The sequence below is a fragment of the Tachyglossus aculeatus genome, chromosome X1 (assembly GCF_015852505.1).
Source record: "Tachyglossus aculeatus isolate mTacAcu1 chromosome X1, mTacAcu1.pri, whole genome shotgun sequence".
Taxonomy (NCBI): domain Eukaryota; kingdom Metazoa; phylum Chordata; class Mammalia; order Monotremata; family Tachyglossidae; genus Tachyglossus; species Tachyglossus aculeatus.
In genome coordinates this window covers 15,854,894-15,873,393 of record NC_052101.1, presented here as the reverse complement: position 1 = coordinate 15,873,393, position 18,500 = coordinate 15,854,894, and the positions used below count along the sequence as shown (strand labels likewise).

At 49.2% G+C, this 18,500-nt stretch overlaps 1 protein-coding gene across 4 annotated transcripts in view; it reads left to right on the top strand.

The window, feature by feature from the left end:
• The first annotated feature begins 2,315 nt into the window (after positions 1-2,315).
• Positions 2,316-18,500, top strand: part of SPAST (spastin) — a 66,166-nt gene continuing 49,981 nt past the window's right edge. For all 4 annotated transcript variants that reach the window (XM_038772422.1, XM_038772420.1, XM_038772421.1 and 1 more), the window contains exon 1: positions 2,316-2,794. In XM_038772422.1, the coding sequence (XP_038628350.1) occupies positions 2,368-2,794 (427 nt within the window). In that variant the 5' untranslated portion in view covers positions 2,316-2,367. The remainder of the gene's footprint in view (positions 2,795-18,500) is intronic.

The window sequence follows — 18,500 nt, the reverse complement described above, 5'->3', positions numbered from 1 at the left end:
TTTGTTCTCTGTCTCCCCCTTCTAGACTATGAGCCCGCTGTTGCGTAGGGACTGTCTCTATGTGTTGCCGACTTGTACCTCCCAAGCGCTTAGTACGGTGCTGTGCACACAGTAAGCGCTCAATAAATACGATTGATTGATTGATTTTATTAAGCGCACTGTTCTAAGCGCCGGGGAGGTTACAAGGTGATGAGGTTGTCCCACGGGGGGCTCACAGTCTAGAAGGGGGAGAGAGACAACACAACCAGCCATATTAACAAAATAAAATAAATAGAATCTGTACAAGTAAAATAAGTAAGTAGAGTAATGAATACGTACAAACATATATACAGGTACTGTGGGGAGGGGAAGGAGGTAAGGCGGGGGGGATGGGGAGGGGGAGAGAACCGTACCTCGTTCTCGCCTGTCCCGCCATCGACCCCCGGCCCACGTCCTCCCCCGGGCCTGGAATGGCCTCCCTCTGCCCATCCGCCAAGCTAGCTCTCTTCCTCCCTTCAAGGCCCTGCTGAGAGCTCACCTCCTCCAGGAGGCCTTCCCAGACTGAGCCCCTTCCCTCCTCTCCCCCTCTCCATCCCCCCCATCTTACCTCCTTCCCTTCCCCACTGCACCTGTATACAAGTAGATATCATCATCAATCGTATTTATTGAGCGCTTACTGTGTGCAGAGCACGGTACTAAGCGCTTGGGAAGCCCAAGTTGGCAACATATAGAGACAGTCCCTACCCAACAGTGGGCTCACAGTCTAAAAGGGGGAGACGGAGAACAAAACCAAACATACTAACAAAATAAAATAAATAGAAGAGATATGTACAAGTAAAATAAATAAATAAATAAATATCATCATCATCAATCGTATTTATTGAGCGCTTACTATGTGCAGAGCACTGTACTAAGCGCTTGGGAAGTACAAGTTCGCAACATATAAAGTAATAAAAATGTACAAGCATATATCCATATATACAGGTGCTGCGGGGAAGGGAAGGAGGTAAGATGGGGGGATGGAGAGGGGGGACGAGGGGGAGAGGAGGGAAGGGGCTGTATATACGTATATATGTTTGTACATATTTTTTACTCTATTTATTTATTTATTTTATTTGTACATATCTATTCTATTTATTTTATTTTGTTAGTATGTTTGGTTTTGTTCTCTGTCTCCCCCTTTTAGACTGTGAGCCCACTGTTGGGTAGGGACTGTCTCTATATGTTGCCAATTTGTACTTCCCAAGCGCTTAGTACAGTGCCCTGCACATAGTAAGTGCTCAATAAATACGATTGATTGATTGATTGATTGAAGGAGCTCAGTCTGGGAAGGCCTCCTGGAGGAGGTGAGCTCTCAGTAGGGCCGTGAAGGGAGGAAGGTCATGGGTTCAAATCCCAGCTCTGCCAATTGTCAGCTGTGTGACTTTGGGCGAGTCACTTAACGTCTCTGGGCCTCAGTTACCTCATCTGGTAACGAACGAACGAAGGAATGAGTGAATGAATGAATGAATGAGGGGGAGTGGGGGAGAAGCGGGAGGTGGCTCAGCCTGGGATGCGCGCGTGCGCCGCGGGCACCACGACGTGCGCGCATGCGCCGCGCGGGAGGGAGGGCGTGCGCGTGCGCCGCGGGCGACGGGACGTGCGCGCGCGCGCCGCGGGCTCCCCGACGTGTGCGCATGCGCCGCGCGGAAGGGAGGGCGAGCGCCGCGGGCGACAGGACGTGCGCGTGCGCGCCGCGGGCACCACGACGTGTGCGCATGCGCCGCGCGGAAGGGAGGGCGAGCGCCGCGGGCGACAGGACGCGCGCGTGCGCGCCGCGGGCACCACGACGTGTACGCATGCGCCGCGAGGAAGGGAGGGCGAGCGCCGCGGGCGACAGGACGTGCGCGTGCGCGCCGCGGGCACCACGACGTGTGCGCATGCGCCGCGCGGGAGGGAGGGCGAGCGCCGCGGGCGACAGGACGTGCGCGTGCGCGCCGCGGGCTCCCCGAGGTGCGCGCATGCGCCGCGCGGAAGGGAGGGCGAGCGCCGCGGGCGACAGGACGTGCGCGTGCGCGCCGCGGGCTCCCCGAGGTGCGCGCATGCGCCGCGCGGAAGGGAGGGCGTGCGCGCGCGTGCGCCGCGGGCGACAGGACGTGCGCGCATGCGCCGCGCGGAGGGGAGGGCGCGCGCGCGCTTGCGCCACGGGTACCCCGACGTGCGCGCATGCGCCGCGCGGCCGGGAGGACGTGCGCGCGCCCCGCGCGAGGCCGCGCGGTGGGCGGGGCGAGAAGGGAGGAGCTAGCGGCGGCTCGTGAGGAGGGGGCGGCCCGTCGCCTCAGCCTCTCTCCTCAGCCGGTCGGAGGGGGCGGGTTATGGCGGCGGTGACCGCGGCGTCGGGGCCGGTGAATGAATTCCCCGGGCGGACGAGGGGGGAAGAAGAAGAAGAAAGGGTGCGGAGGGCCGACGGACGCCCCAACGCCGCCGCCGCCGCCGCCGCCCCCGCCGCCTAAGCGGAGGAGTCCGGGCCGGTGGCCCCCCGCCGCCGCCGCCGCCGCCATCGCCCTCGCCCTGCTGCGGTTCGTGGCCCTCCGTGTGGGGCTGCTGGTCGGCTGGCTGTGCCGGCGGCTCGCCCGGCTCCTCATGGCCGCCAACAGGGGAGGCCGCGCCCGGGAGGAGGCCCGGGCCTCCCCCTCCGCCTCAGCAGCCTCCCCTTCCTCCTCAGCCTCCGCCTTCTCCTCAGGCGCGGGGGAGGAGGCCGAACGGGTCCGCGCCTTCCACAAGCAGGCCTTCGACCACATCTCCGTCGCCCTCCGCATCGACGAGGACGACAAAGGTAAACGCCGCCCCCCCCGGCCCTCCTATCAATCAATCGTATTTATTGAGCGCTTACTATGTGCAGAGCACTGTACTAAGCGCTTGGGAAGTACAAATTGGCATCACATAGAGACAGTCCCTACCCAACAGTGGGCTCACAGTCTAAAAGGGGGAGACAGAGAACAGAACCAAACATACCAACAAAATAAAATAAGTAGGATAGAAATGTACAAGTAAAATAAATAAATAAATAGATAAATAGAGTAATAAATATGTACAACCATATATACATATATACAGGTGCTGTGGGGAAGGGAAGGAGGTAAGACGGGAGGATGGAGAGGGGGACGAGGGGGAGAGGAAAGAAGGGGCTCAGTCTGGGAAGGCCTCCTGGAGGAGGTGAGCTCTCAGCAGGGCCTTGAAGGGAGGAAGAGAGCTAGCTTGGCGGATGGGCAGAGGGAATGGGGGCATTCCAGGCCCGGGGGATGACGTGGGCCGGGGGTCGATGGCGGGACAGGCGAGAGCGAGGTACGGTGAGGAGATTAGCGGTGGAGGAGCGGAGGGTGCGGGCTGGGCAGTAGAAGGAGAGAAGGGAGGTGAGGTAGGAGGGGGCGAGGTGATGGACAGCCTTGAAGCCCAGGGTGAGGAGTTTCTGCTTGATGCGCAGATTGATCGGTAGCCATTGGAGGTTTTTGAGGAGGGGAGTAATATGTCCAGAGCGTTTCTGGACAAAGATAATCCGGGCAGCAGCATGAAGTATGGATTGAAGTGGAGAGAGACACGAGGATGGGAGATCAGAGAGAAGGCTGGTGCAGTAGTCCAGACGGGATAGGATGAGAGCTTGAATTAGCAGGGTAGCGGTTTGGTTGGAGAGGAAAGGGCGGATCTTGGCAATGTTGCGGAGCTGAGACCGGCAGGTTTTGGTGACGGCTTGGATGTGAGGGGTGAATGAGAGAGCGGAGTCGAGGATGACACCAAGGTTGCGGGCTTGTGAGACGGGAAGGATGGTAGTGCCGTCAACAGAGATGGGAAAGTCAGGGAGAGGACAAGGTTTGGGAGGGAAGACAAGGAGCTCAGTCTTCGACATGTTGAGCTTTAGGTGGCGGGCGGACATCCAGATGGAGATGTCCTGAAGGCAGGAGGAGATGCGAGCCTGGAGGGAGGGGGAGAGAGCGGGGGCAGAGATGGAGATCTGGGTGTCATCAGCGTAGAGATGATAGTTGAAGCCGTGGGAGCGAATGAGGTCACCAAGGGAGTGAGTGTAGATTGAGAACAGAAGGGGACCAAGCACTGAACCTTGGGGACCCCCCACAGTAAGAGGATGGGAGGGGGAGGAGGAGCCTGCAAAAGAGACTGAGAAAGAACGACCGGAGAGATAAGAGGAGAACCAGGAGAGGACGGAGTCTGTGAAGCTAAGGTCAGATAACGTGTTGAGGAGAAGGGGGTGGTCCACAGTGTCAAAGGCAGCTGAGAGGTCGAGGAGGATTAGGACAGAGTATGAGCCGTTGGATTTGGCAAGCAGGAGGTCATTGGTGACCTTTGAGAGGGCAGTTTCCGTGGAATGAAGGGGACGGAAGCCAGACTGGAGGGGGTCGAGGAGAGAGTTGTTGTTGAGGAATTCTAGGCAGCGCGTGTAGACAACTCGTTCAAGGAGTTTGGAAAGGAATGGTAGGAGGGATATGGGACGATAACTAGAAGGTGAGGTGGGGTCAAGAGAGGGTTTTTTTTAGGATGGGAGAGACATGGGCATGTTTGAAGGCAGAGGGGAAGGAACCAGTGGAGAGTGAGCGGTTGAAGATGGAAGTTAATGTACTGAGCGCCCCCCAGGCGGAGCCCCTTCCTTCCTCCCCCCCCCCCCCCAATCAATCAATCGATCGTATTTATTGAGCGCTTACTGTGTGCGGAGCGCTTGGAAAGTACAAGTCGGCAACATCATCAATCATCATCAATCGTATTTATTGAGCGCTTACTGTGTGCAGAGCACCGTACTAAGCGCTTGGGAAGTACAAGTTGGCAACATCTAGAGACAGTCCCTACCCCACAGTGGGCTCTCAATCAATCAATCAATCGTATTTATTGAGCGCCTACTGTGTGCAGAGCACCGTACTAAGCGCTTGGGAAGTACAAGTCGGCAACATCATCATCAATCGTATTTATCGAGCGCTTACTGTGTGCAGAGCACCGGACTAAGCGCTTGGGAAGTACAAGTTGGCAACATCTAGAGACAGTCCCTACCCAACAGTGGGCTCTCAATCAGTCAATCAATCATATTTATTGAGCGCCTACTGTGTGCAGAGCACCGTACTAAGCGCTTGGGAAGTCCAGGTTGGCAACATCTAGAGACAGTCCCTACCCAACAGTGGGCTCTCAATCAATCAATCGTATTTATTGAGCGCTTACTGTGTGCAGAGCACTGGACTAAGCGCTTGGGAAGTACAAATTGTCAATATCTAGAGACAGTCCCTACCCAACAGTGGGCTCTCAATCAGTCAATCAATCATATTCATTGAGCGCCTGCTGTGTGCAGAGCACCCTGCTAAGCGCTTGGGAAGTATAGGTTGGCAACATCTAGAGACGGTCCCTACCCAACAGTGGGCTCTCAATCAGTCAATCAATCAATCGTATTTATTGAGCGCTTACTGTGTCAGAGCACCGTACTAAGCGCTTCGGAAGTCCAGGTTGGCAACATCTAGAGATGGTCCGTATCCAGTAGCGGGCTCTCAATCAATCAATCGTATTTATTGAGCGCTTACTGTGTGCAGAGCACCATACTAAGCGCTTGGGAAGTCCAAGTTGGCAACATCTAGAGACAGTCCCTACCCAACAGTGGGCTCTCAATCAATCAGTCAATCAATCGTATTTATTGAGCGCTTACTATGTGCAGGGCACCGCACTAAGCGCTTGGGAAGGACAAGCTGGCAACAACTAGAGACAGTCCCTACCCAACAGTGGGCTCTCAACCAATCAATCAATCAATCGTATTTATTGAGCGCTTACTGTGTGCAGAGCACTGTACTAAGCGCTTCGGAAGTACAAGTTGGCAACATATAGAGACAGTCCCTACCCAACAGTGGGCTCTCAATCAATCAATCGTATTTATTGATCGCTTACTGTGTGCAGAGGACCGTACTAAGCACTTGGGAAGTACAAATTGGTAACATCTAGAGACAGTCCCTACCTCACAGTGAGCTCTCAATAAGTCAATCAATCATATTTATTGAGCGCCTACTGTGTGCAGAGCACCGTACTAAGCGCTTGGGAAGTACAAGTTGGCAACATATAGAGATGGTCCCTACCCAACAGTGGGCTCTCAATCAATCAATCAATCGTATTTATTGATCGTCTACTGTGTGCAGAGCACCGTACTAAGCGCTTGGGAAGTACAAGTTGCCAACATAGAGAGACAGTCCCTACCCAACAGTGGGCTCTCAATCAGTCAATCGTATTTATTGCGCGCTTACTGTGTGCAGAGCACCGTACTAAGCGCTTGGGAAGTACAAGTTGGCAACATCTAGAGACAGTCCCTACCCAGCAGTGGGCTCACAATCAATCAATCGTATTTATTGAGCGCTTACTGTGTGCAGAGCACCGTGCTAAGCACTTGGAAAGTACAAGTTGGCAACATCTAGAGACAGTCCCTACCCAGCAATGGGCTCTCAATCAATCAATCAATCAATCGTATTTATCGAGCGCTTACTGTGTGCGGAGCACTGGACTAAGCACTTGGGAAGTACAAGTTTTTTTTTAATGGCATTTATTAAGCGCTTACTGTGTGCAAAGCACTGTTCTAAGTGCTGGGGAGGATACAAGGCGATCAGGTTGTCCCACAGGGGGCTCACAGTCTTCATTCCCATTTTACAGATGAGGGAACGGAGGCACAGAGAAGCTGAGTGACTTGTCCAAAGTTACACAGCTGATAAGTGGCCGAGCCGGGATTTGAACCCGTGACCTCTGGCTCCAAAGCCCGGGCTCTTTCCACTGAGCCATGCTGCTTCTCTAAGTTGGCAACATCTAGAGACGGTCCCTACCCAGCAGTGGGCTCTCAATCAATCAATCAATCATATTTATTGAGCGCTTACAGTGTGCAGAGCACTGTACTAAGCGCTCGGGAAGTACAAGTTTTTTTTTTAATGGCATTTATTAAGCGCTTACTGTGTGCAAAGCACTGTTCTAAGTGCTGGGGAGGTTACAAGGCGATCAGGTTGTCCCACGGGGGGGCTCACAGTCTTGATCCCCATTTTGCAGATGAGGTAACGGAGGCACAGAGAAGTTGAGTGACTTGCCCAAAGTCACACAGCTGATAAGTGGCCGAGCCGGGATTTGAACCCGTGACCTCTGACTCCAAAGCCCGGGCTCTTTCCACTGAGCCACGCTGCTTCTCTAAGTTGGCAACATCTAGAGACAGTCCCTACCCAACAGTGGGCTCTCAATCAATCAATCATATTTATTGAGCGCTTACTGTGTGCGGAGCACCGTGCTAAGCGCTTGGAAAGTACAAGTCGGCAACATCTAGAGACAGTCCCTACCCAGCAGTGGGCTCTCAATCAATCAGTCAGTCGTATTTATTGATCGTCTACTGTGTGCAGAGCACCGTACTAAGCGCTTGGGAAGTACAAGTTGCCAACATAGAGAGACAGTCCCTACCCAACAGTGGGCTCTCAGTCAATCATATTTATTGCGCGCTTACTCTGTGCAGAGCACTGTACTAAGCGCTTGGAAAGTACAAGTCGGCAACATCTAGAGACAGTCCCTACCCAGCAGTGGGCTCTCAATCAATCAATCAATCGTATTTATTGAGCGCTTACTGTGTGCGGAGTGCCAGACTAAGCGCTTGGGAAGTACAAGTTTTTTTTTTAATGACATTTATTAAGCGCTTACGGTGTGCAAAGCACTGTTCTAAGCGCTGGGGAGGTTACAAGGCGATCGGGTTGTCCCACGGGGGGCTCTCAGTTCATCCCCATTTTGCAGATGAGGTCACTGAGGCACAGAGAAGTTGAGTGACTTGCCCAAAGTCACACAGCTGATAAGGGGCCGAGTCAGGATTTGAACCCGTGACCTCTGACTCCAAAGCCCGGGCTCTTTCCACTGAGCCACGCTGCATCTCTAAGTTGGCAACGTCTAGAGATGGTCCCTACCCAACAGTGGGCTCTCAATCAATCAATCAATCAATTGTATTGAGCGCTTACTGTGTGCAGAGCGCCGTACTAAGCGCTTGGGAAGTACAAGTTGGCAACATCTAGAGACAGTCCCTACCCAACAGCGGGCTCTCAATCAATCAATCAATCGTATTTATTGAGCGCTTACTGTGTGCAGAGCACCGTGCTAAGCGCTTGGGAAGTACAGGTTGGCAACATCTAGAGACAGTCCCTACCCAACAGCGGGCTCTCAATCAATCAATCAATCGTACTTATTGAGCTTACTGTGTGCAGAGCACTGTACTAAGCGCTTGGGAAGTACAAGTTGGCAACATCTAGAGACAGTCCCTACCCAACAGTGGGCTCACAGTCTAAAAGGGGGAGACAGAGAACAAAACCAAACATGCTAACAAAATAAAATAAATAGAATAGATATGTACAAGGAAAATAAATAGAGTAATAAATATGTACAAACATACATACATATATACAGGTGCTGTGGGGAAGGGAAGGAGGTGGGATGGAGAGGGGGACGAGGGGGAGAGGAAGGAAGGGGCTCAGTGTGGGAAGGCCTCCTGGAGGAGGTGAGCTCTCAGTAGGGCCTTGAAGGGAGGAAGAGAGCGAGCTTGGCGGATGGGCAGAGGGAGGGCATTCCAGGCCCGGGGAGGACGTGGGCCGAATAAATAAATAAATAGAGTAATAAGTAAGGTAAGACATACTTTTGTCCTATCTGCATGAGTCCCCGGCTCGAACATGGGGTGTCAGGTGAAAGAAGTCAAGACTCACACAAACCTCATTCAAGACCAGGGAAATCTGATGCAGAAATAGTCGTCGGCCAGGACTTCTTAAAGTCCTCTCCATCCCCCCCCATCTTACCTCCTTCCCTTCCCCACAGCACCTGTATATATGTATATATGCTTGTACATATTTATTACTCTTTATTCATTCATTCATTTATTTATTTATTTATTTATTTATTTATTTTACTTGTACATATCTATTCTATTTATTTTATTTTGTTAGTATGTTTGGTTTTGTTCTCTGTCTCCCCCCTTTTAGACTGTGAGCCTACTGTTGGGTAGGGACTGTCTCTATATGTTGCCAACTTGTACTTCCCAAGCGCTTAGTACAGTGCTCTGCACACAGTAAGCGCTCAATAAATACGATTGATGATGATGATGAAAGGACAAGTTGGCAACTATATAGAGACGGTCCCTACCTGACAGCGGGCTCACAGGCGAGAAGGGGGAGACAGACGACAAAACAAAACATGTAGACAGGGGTCAAATAAATAGAATAATATTCGTCAGAATAAATAGAATTAGAGATATATGCACATTCATTCATTCAATTGTATTTATTGAGCGCTGACTGTGTGCAGAGCACTGTACTAAGCGCTTGGGAAGGACAAGTTGGCAACTATATAGAGATGGTCCCTACCCTACAGCAGGCTCACAGTCTAGAAAGGGGAGACAGACAACAAAACTCAACAAGCAGACAGGGGTCAAAACCGTCAGAACACACAATAAGCACTCAATAAATACGATTGAATGAATGAAATAGAATTCATTCAGTCGTATTTATTGAGCGCTTCCTGTGCGCAGAGCACTGGACTAAGGGCTTGGGAAAGACAAGTCGGCCACTCTATAGAGCCGGTCCCTACCCCACAGCGGGCTAGCAGGCTAGAAGGGGGAGACGGACAACAAAACACAATAAGTAGACAGGGGTCAAAACCATCAGAACAAATAGAATTCATTCATTCAATCGTATTTATTGAGCGCTTCCTGTGCGCAGAGCACGGGACTAACCCTTGGGAAGGACAAGTTGGCAACTCTATAGACAGTCCCTACCCAACAGCGGGTTCGCAGGCTAGAAGGGGGAGACAGGCAACAAAACATGAGTAGACAGAGGTCAAAACTGTCAGAACAAATAGAATTCATTCATTCAATCGTATTTATTGAGCGCTTCCTGTGTGCAGAGTACTGGACTACTCCCCCTCCTCCCCCTCTCCATCCCCCCACATTACCTCCTTCCCATCCCCACAGCACCTGTATGTATGTATATATGTTTGTACGTACTTATTACTCTATTTTACTTGTACATATTTATTCAACTTATTTTATTTTGTTAATATGTTTTGTTTTGTTCTCTGTCTCCCCCTTCTAGACTGTGAGCCCACTGTTGGGTAGGGACCGTCTCTATATGTTGCCAACTTGTACTTCCCAAGTGCATAGTACAGTGCTCTGCACACAGTAAGCGCTCAATAAATATGATTGAATGAATGAAGGACAAGTTGATAACTAAATAGAGACGGTCCCTACTCCACAGCGGGCTCGCTGGCTGGAAAGGGGAGACAGACAACAAAACACAAGAAGTAGACAGGGGTCAAAACCATCAGAACAAATAGAATTCATTCATTCAATCGTATTTATTGAGCGCTTCCTATGTGCAGAGCACTGGACTAAGTGCTTGGGAAGGACAAGTCGGCAACAGATAGAGATGGTCTCTACCCAACAGCGGGCTCGGTCTAGAAGGGGGAAACAGACAACAGAACAAAACGTATTAACAAAATAAAATAAATAGAATAGTAAATATGTACAAGACCACCCTCTGCACCAACAATAATGATAATGGCATTTATTAAGCGCATACTATGTGCAAAGCACTGTTCTAAGTGCTGGGGAGGTGACAAGGTGATCAGGTTGTCCCACGCGGGGCTCACAGTCTTCATCCCCATTTTACAGATGAGGGAACTGAGGCCCAGAGAAGTGAAGTGACTTGCCCGAAGTCACACAACTAACAATTGGCGGATCCGGGATTTGAACCCATGACCTCTGACTCCAAAGCCCGGGCTCTTTCCACTGAGCCATGCTGTGACTTTGGGCAAGTCAGTTAACTTCTCTGTGCCTCAGTTCCTTCATCTTTAAAATGGGGATGAAGACTATGAGCCTCCCAGGGGACAGCCTGATCACCTTGTAACCTCCCCAGTGCTTAGAACAGTGCTTTGCACATAGTAAGCGCTTAATAAATTCCATTATTATTATTATTATTATTGAGCGCTTCCTGTGTGCAGAGCACTGGACTAAGCGCTTGGGAAGGACAAGTTGGCAACATATAGGCTATGACTTCTGGACTTCGAGACTGTGAGCCCGTTGTTGGGTAGGGACCGTCTCTATATGTTGCCAACTTGTACTTCCCAAGCGCTTAGTCCAGTGCTCTGCACACAGTAAGCGCTCAATAAATACTATTGAATGACTGAATGAACATATAGAGACGGTCCCTACCCAACAACGGGCTCACAGGCTAGAAGGGGGAGACAGACAACAAAACACAACAAGCAGACAGGGGTCAAAACCATCAGAACAAATAGAATTCATTCATTCAATCGTATTTATTGAGTGCTTACTGTGTGCAGAGCACTGGACTAAGCGCTTGGGAAGCGCAAGTCGGCACCATATAGAGACCGTCCCTACCCAACAACGGTCTCACAGGCTAGAAGGGGGAGGCACTCAACAAAACCAAAAATGGAGACAGGTGTCAAAATCGTCAGAACAAATATAATTTTTTTTTAATGGCATTTATTAAGCGCTTACTATGTGCAAAGCACTGTTCTAAGCACTGGGGAGTTTACAAGGTGATCAGGTTGTCCCATGGGGGGCTCACAGTCTTAATCCCCATTTTACAGATGAGGGTACTGAGGCCCAGAGAAGTGAAGTGACTTGCCCAAAGTCACACAGCTGACAATTGAAGCTATATGCACATCATTAACAAAATAAATAGAATAGCATTTGTTCTAAGCGCTGGGGGGGATACAAGGTGATCAGGTTTTCCCACGTGGGACTCACAGTCTCAGTCCCCATTTTACAGATGAGGGAACTAAGGCCCAGTGAAGTGACTTGCCCAAAGTCACACACCTGACAGTTGGCAGAGCCGGGATTAGAACCCATGACCTCTGACTCCAAAGCCCGGGCTCTTTCCACTGAGCCACACTGCTTCTGTAACATCCCTTCTACAACATCCCTTCTTTCCTTCCTGCATTCAGTCCTTCCTGTAGTCGTATTTATTGAACGGTTACTGGGTGCGGAGCCCTGGACTAAGCGCTTGGAAAGTACAATTCAGCAATAAAGGCAATTTGGCAACATATAAAGATGGTCCCTACACCTCAACGGGCTCACAGTCTAGAAGGGGGAGACAGACAGCAAAGCACAAGTAGGCGTCAATACCATCAAAATAGATCAGTAGAATTATAGATACATAGACATCGTTAATATTCATTCATTCGGTCGTATTTATTGAGCGGCTACTGTGTGCAGAGCACTGGACTAAGCTCTTGGGAAGTACAAGTCGGCAACATATAGAGACGGTCCCTGCCCCACACTAGGCTCGCAGTTTAGAAGGGGGAGACCAACAACAAAACAAATAGGTGTCAATACCATCAGAACAGATCAATACAATTATAGATTCATTCAATCGTATTTATCGAGCATTTACTCATCATCATCATCAATCGTATTTATTGAGCGCTTACTATGTGCAGAGCACTGTATTAAGCGCTTGGGAAGTACAAATTGGCAACATATAGAGACAGTCCCTACCCAACAGTGGGCTCACAGTCTAAAAGGGGGAGACAGAGAACAAAACCAAACGTACTAACAAAATAAAATAAATAGAATAGATATGTACAAATTAAATAAATAGAGTTATAAATATGTACAAACATATACATATATACATATATATTTACTGTGTGCGGAGCGCTGGACTAAGCGCTTAGAAAGTACAGTTCAGCAATAAAGACAATTTGGCAACAGAGACGGTCCCTACACCACAACGGGCTCACAGTCTAGAAGGGGGAGACAGACAACAAAACAAGTAGACAGGCGTCAGTGCCATCAAAATAGATTAATAGAATTATAGATATATACACATCATTAATATTTATTCATTCAGTTGTATTTATTGAGCGCTTACTGTGTGTGGAGCACTGGACTAAGCACTTGGGAGAGGACAATTCGGCAACAAAAAGAAACAGTCCGTGCCCCACAATGGGCTCCCAGGCTAGAAGGGGGAAACAGACAGTAAAACGAGTAGACAGACATCAATACCATCAGAATAGATCAATAGAATTATAGATTCAGTCATTCAATCGTATTTATCCAGCGCTTACTGGGTTCGGAGCACTGAACTGAGCGTTTGGAAAGTACAATTCAGCAATAAAGACAATTTGGCAACAGAGAGAGACAGTCCCTACACCACAACGGGCTCACAGTTTAGAAGGGGGAGACTGACAACAAAACAAGTAGACAGGCATCAATACCATCAAAATAGATCAATAGAATTATAGATTCGTTCATTCAGTCATATTTATTGAGCTCTTACTGGGTGCAGAGCACTGGACTAAGCGCTTGGAAACTACAATTCGGTAACAGATAATATTAATTGTATTTGTTAAGCTCTTAATATGTGCCAGGCACTGAGAAGCAGCGTGGCTCAGTGGAAAGAGCCCAGGCTTGGGAGTCAGAGGTCATGGGTTCTAACCCCGCTCCGCCATTTGTCTGCTGTGTGACCTTGGGCAAGTCAGTTCACGTCTCTGGGCCTCAGTTCCCTCATCTGTAAAATGGGGATTAAGACTGTGAGCCCCATGTGGGACAACCTAAATACCTTGTATCTCCCCCAGTGCTTAGAACAGTGCTTGGCACATAGTAAGCGCTTAACAAATACCATCATCATTATTAGTAGTAGTAGTAGTATTACTAAGCACTGCGGTGGATGCAAGCAAATCAGGTTGAACACAGTCCCTGTCCCCCATGGGGCTCACAGTCTCAATTCCCATTTTACAGATGAGGGAACTGAGGACCAGAGAAGTGAAGTGACCTGCCCAAGGTCACACAGCAGATAAGGGGCGGAGCCGGGATTAGAACCCATGATCTTCTGACTCCCAGTCCTGGGCTCTGTCCACTATGCCATGCTGCTTCTCTTGGGTAGGGGCAGAGACCATCCCTACCCAACAATAATAATAATGGCATTTATTAAGCGCTTACTATGTGCAAAGCACTGTTCTAAGCGCTGGGAAGGTTACAAGGTGATCAGGTTGTCCCACAGGGGGCTCACAGTCTTAATCCCCATTTTACAGATGAGGGAACTGAGGCCCAGAGAAGTGAAGGGACTTGCCCAAAGTCACACAGCTGACAATTGGTGGAGCCGGGATTTGAACCCACGATCTCTGACTCCAAAGCCCGGGTTCTTTCCACTGAGCCACGCTGCTTCTCAGTGGGCTCACAGTCTAGAAGGGGGAGATAGACAACAGAACAAAACAAGTAGATCGGTGGCAGTACCATCAGAATAAATAGAATTATGGCTATATGCACATCATTAATAAAATAGAGTAATAAATGTGTACCTTTGTACACAAGTGCTGTGGGGAGGGGAAGGGGGTAGAGCAGAGGGAGAAAGTAGGGGTGATGGGGAGGGGAGGAGCAGAGGAAAAGGGGAGGGGGCCAACCTGGGAAGGCCTCCTGGAGGAGGTGAGCTCTCAGTAGGGCTTTGAAGGGAGGAAGAGACTAGCTTGGCGTATGTGAGAAGGGAGGGCATTCCAGGCCAGGGGGAGGACGTGGGTCAGGAGTCACCACAGATTATTTGCTGAGCGCTGTCTGAGTGCAGAGCACTGTTTTAACCGCCTGGGAGAGTACAGTGCAACAGAGTTGGTACTCTCCCAAGCGCGTAGTACAGTGCTCTGCACCCAGGAAGCGCTCAGTAAATACGATTGACTGACTGACAGACAGACATGGACCCTTCTCCCACCTGCTTCCGTAGAGGTTATGGAGGCACCCTCACCTTCCCTTCCCTTCTCCCCCAGCACATCCCTCTCCAGGTAGGGACCGCTTCCAGCCTACGGGACACAACCCCAAATTCCCTCCTCCTTTCTCTTTCCCATTCCCCTTCCTCCTCATCTGTTTTCCCTCACCCAGAGAATGAGTAGAATGACCTCGGACAAGCCATTGAATTTCTCTGCCCCTCAGTTTCCATCATCTGTAAAATGGGGGTGAAGACCTGGAGCCCCCATGTGGGACATGGACTGTGTCCCACCTGGTTAGTTTATATCTAATGGGAAGAAGTGTGGCTTAATGGAAAGAGCCCGGGCTTGGGAGTCAGAGATCATGGGTTCTAATTCCGGCTCCGCCGCTTGTCAGCTGTGTGACTGTGGGCAGGTCACTTTACTTCTCCGGGCCTCATCTGTAAAATGGGTATGACGACTGTGAGCCCCCCGTGGGACAACCTGATCCCCTTGTATCCTCTCCAGCGCTTAGAACAGTGCTTTAAGCGCTTAACAAATACCATCATTATTATTTTTATCTATCCTAGTGCCTGAGCAGGCGTGAGCGCTTAGCTACCTTTAAAAAAAAGTGGTTTCCTGGGTACCACCGCATTGCTTCACGAAAGTATCAGTTGAACGGCAGAGATGCCAGCCCAGCCACCGGGCTGCTGCCTTGACAGCTGTGATCGACGCCCCTGAGGGCCCCTCCCCTCTTTTCCCCTCCCCTCCTCCTTTGTGTTATGGCAGAGCGGTGACAGTGGTCCTGACAATGACCGCATAGGGACCCTCAGGCAGGTTTTCAATAAGTGATGTAATTCCCTCAAAGGAAACCCGCCCCTCCCTAATCCTGGTTAATAAAGGAGAGAATACTTGCAGCAAAATGATCAATTGAGAGGGCGTTATTTGGGGAAATAAAGAGGGCCGATCATTTCAGTTGGATTTGCAGTCATTAGGAAAAGAAAAAAAACAAGTTCCCTGACTGTCTTTATTATTTGCCTTTATATATCTCTTGGCCCGATTGCCCCTGCTATCAATGAATTGGCTATTTATTTTCCTGAGACAAAAGGGACGGCTGATTTTGATCGCCGTCTCTTGCAACGCTTATATTGCTTTGGCCTGTATTAAAATTTCAAAGAAGTCGCCAACTGTACTGAAGTTAAAAGTCTAGGATAGAGAAATACACTGCCAATGCAAACTCTTTCAATTTGAAAAAGCCTAAAGATGATAATAATAATAATAATAATGGCATTTATTAAGCGCTTACTACGTGCTAAGCACTGTTCTAAGCGCTGGGGAGGTTACAAGGTGATCAGGTTGTCCCACGGGGGGCTCACAGTCTTCGTCCCCATTTTACAGATGAGGTAACTGAGGCACAGGGACGTGAAGTGACTTGCCCAAAGTCACACAGCCAACAGTTGGCGGAGCTGGGATTTGAACCCATGACCTCTGACCCCAAAGCCCGGGCTTTTTCCACTGAGCCACGCTGCATCAGTCCTTCTAAATGCTTGACACCTATTTAAAAAAGTAGGCACTTTTGTGCGGACTCTAAAATATCAATAAATGAAGGGTGAAACTATACCATATCAACTACTTTTTCCTATGCTTTCCCTCATTTCCCCTCTTCCTCTTTAAGGTACCTGGTGTTTTTATCAGTGAAAGAAGAATAGGTCTTTTTTCCAAGTGAGCTCTAAGATTCTGTCCCATAGAAAAAGCGCTTACAGGCCAATGACGCTGCTATGGACAGAACGGATTTAGGAGATTAAGATTTTGAAATAGAGGGAATATTTTTAAGTAAAAGGAACCAGGGCTGAAATTTTTCATTTGAGAAGTGGAGGAAACTTGGATATCATTTAAGCTCATTGTGGGCAAGGAGTGTATTTGCCCACTCTGTTGTATGGTACATTTCCAAGCACTTTGTACAGTTCTCTGCATTAATGACGATAAGTTAAGAGGCTACTCAAAATGAATTTTGGTAATGTTTGGGAACTGCAGGAATATACCATAATGCATGGATTCTTCCCTTTGAAATTCCAGTTTCTTCAGCAAAATAATCACGATCCTCAAGACTTCTTCAAGTAGCAGTATGAGTCTTGTGTTAATGCCTATGGAAATGAAAGAATTAGAAATCATGCTGAAGGTAACCCATTGAATTAGTGTCAGAACAAACAGGATTCAGGTTTTCCGTCCTTAATCTTTCCATTTTTAATCCAGTGCTCATTCCTTGCCAGGCCTCCAGACAGTGTAAATGCAATATCTTATTATTATTATTATTATTAATATGGTATTTGTTCAGCGCTTACTATGTGCCCGGCGCTGGGTTGCAGCGTGGCTCAGTGGAAAGAGCATGGGCTTGGGAGTCAGAGGTCATGGGTTCTAATCCCGGCTCTGCCCCATGTCTGCTGTGTGACCTTGGGCAAGTCACTTAACTTCTCTGAGCCTGTTACCTCATCTGTAAAATGGGGTTTAAGACTGTGAGCCCACGTGGGACAACCTGATCACCTTGTATCCCCCTCCAGCGCTTAGAACAGTGCTTTGCACATAGTAAGCGCTTAGCAAATGCCATTGTTATTATTATTATTATTATTATTGGGGTGGATACCAGCAAATCAGGGTGGACACAGTCTCTTGTCCTAAATGGGGCTAACAGTCTCAGTCCCCGTTTTACAGATGAGGTAACTGAGGCACAGAGAAGTTAAGTGATTTGCCCAAGGTCACACAGCAGACAAGTGGTATATACTCCTACTCCCTCCTGCGCCGCCTCAGCGCTTAGTACAGTGCTCTGCACACAGTAAGTGCTCGATAAATACGATTGAATGAATGAATGAATGCACTTGCATCGGTACCCTTAAGCAGTTGATATTCACAGCCTACCCTCAGCCCCGCAATACCTGTGTACCTAGCCGTATTTTATTTTAATGTCTGTCTTCCCCTCCGGATTGTAAGCTCCTGGTGGGCAGGGAGTGCATGTATCAACTCTGTTGGATTGTACTCTCCCAAGTGCTTAGTTCAGTGTCCCACATACTAAATACCACTTGGCTTGCCAGTCTGTTCTTGAAAGAGTCTTGGGTATGAACTTGAAGGATCAGGATCAGGACCAGGGCCACCAGATTGGGCTCGCTGTCTCCTCAAAAGGTAGCCTGCCTGAGCCGGACTCCAGCCTGAGGCGAAACTCTCCCATCCCTTCCGTCCCCGCTCCGGGGGGTTCTGGGCTCGGGCTTTTAGGAGGGTGAATGGGGGTTCTCCCCATCAATTCCTTTTCTTATGTGCCCCTAGGCAGATGTGTGCCCCAAAGAACAGATCTCTTCCTGGTTTTGGTTTGTCCTCTCTTCATCTATTTGATGTCCTAAATAGAGCATCAGAAATAGGACAGTGATTGGAACACAGTAAGCATTTAACAAATACCATTATTAAATAGACTGCTTACACTCAGTTCTTTCCAAAACGTGTGTTTTTAATAATAATAATAATAATAATGTTGGTATTTGTTACATGCTTCTAGGTGCCAAGCACTGTTCTAAGTGCTGGAGGAATACAAGGTAATCAAGGTTGTCAATCAATCAGTCGTATGTATTGAGCACTTACTGTGTGCAGAGCACTGTACTAAGCGCTTGGGAAGTACAAGTTGGCAACATATAGAGATAGTCCCTACCCAACAGTGGACTCACAGTCTTCATCCCCATTTTACAGATGAGGGAACCGAGGCCCAGAGAAGTGAAGTGACTTGCCCAAAGTCACACAGCTGACAAGTGGCGGAGCCAGGATTAGGACCCATGACC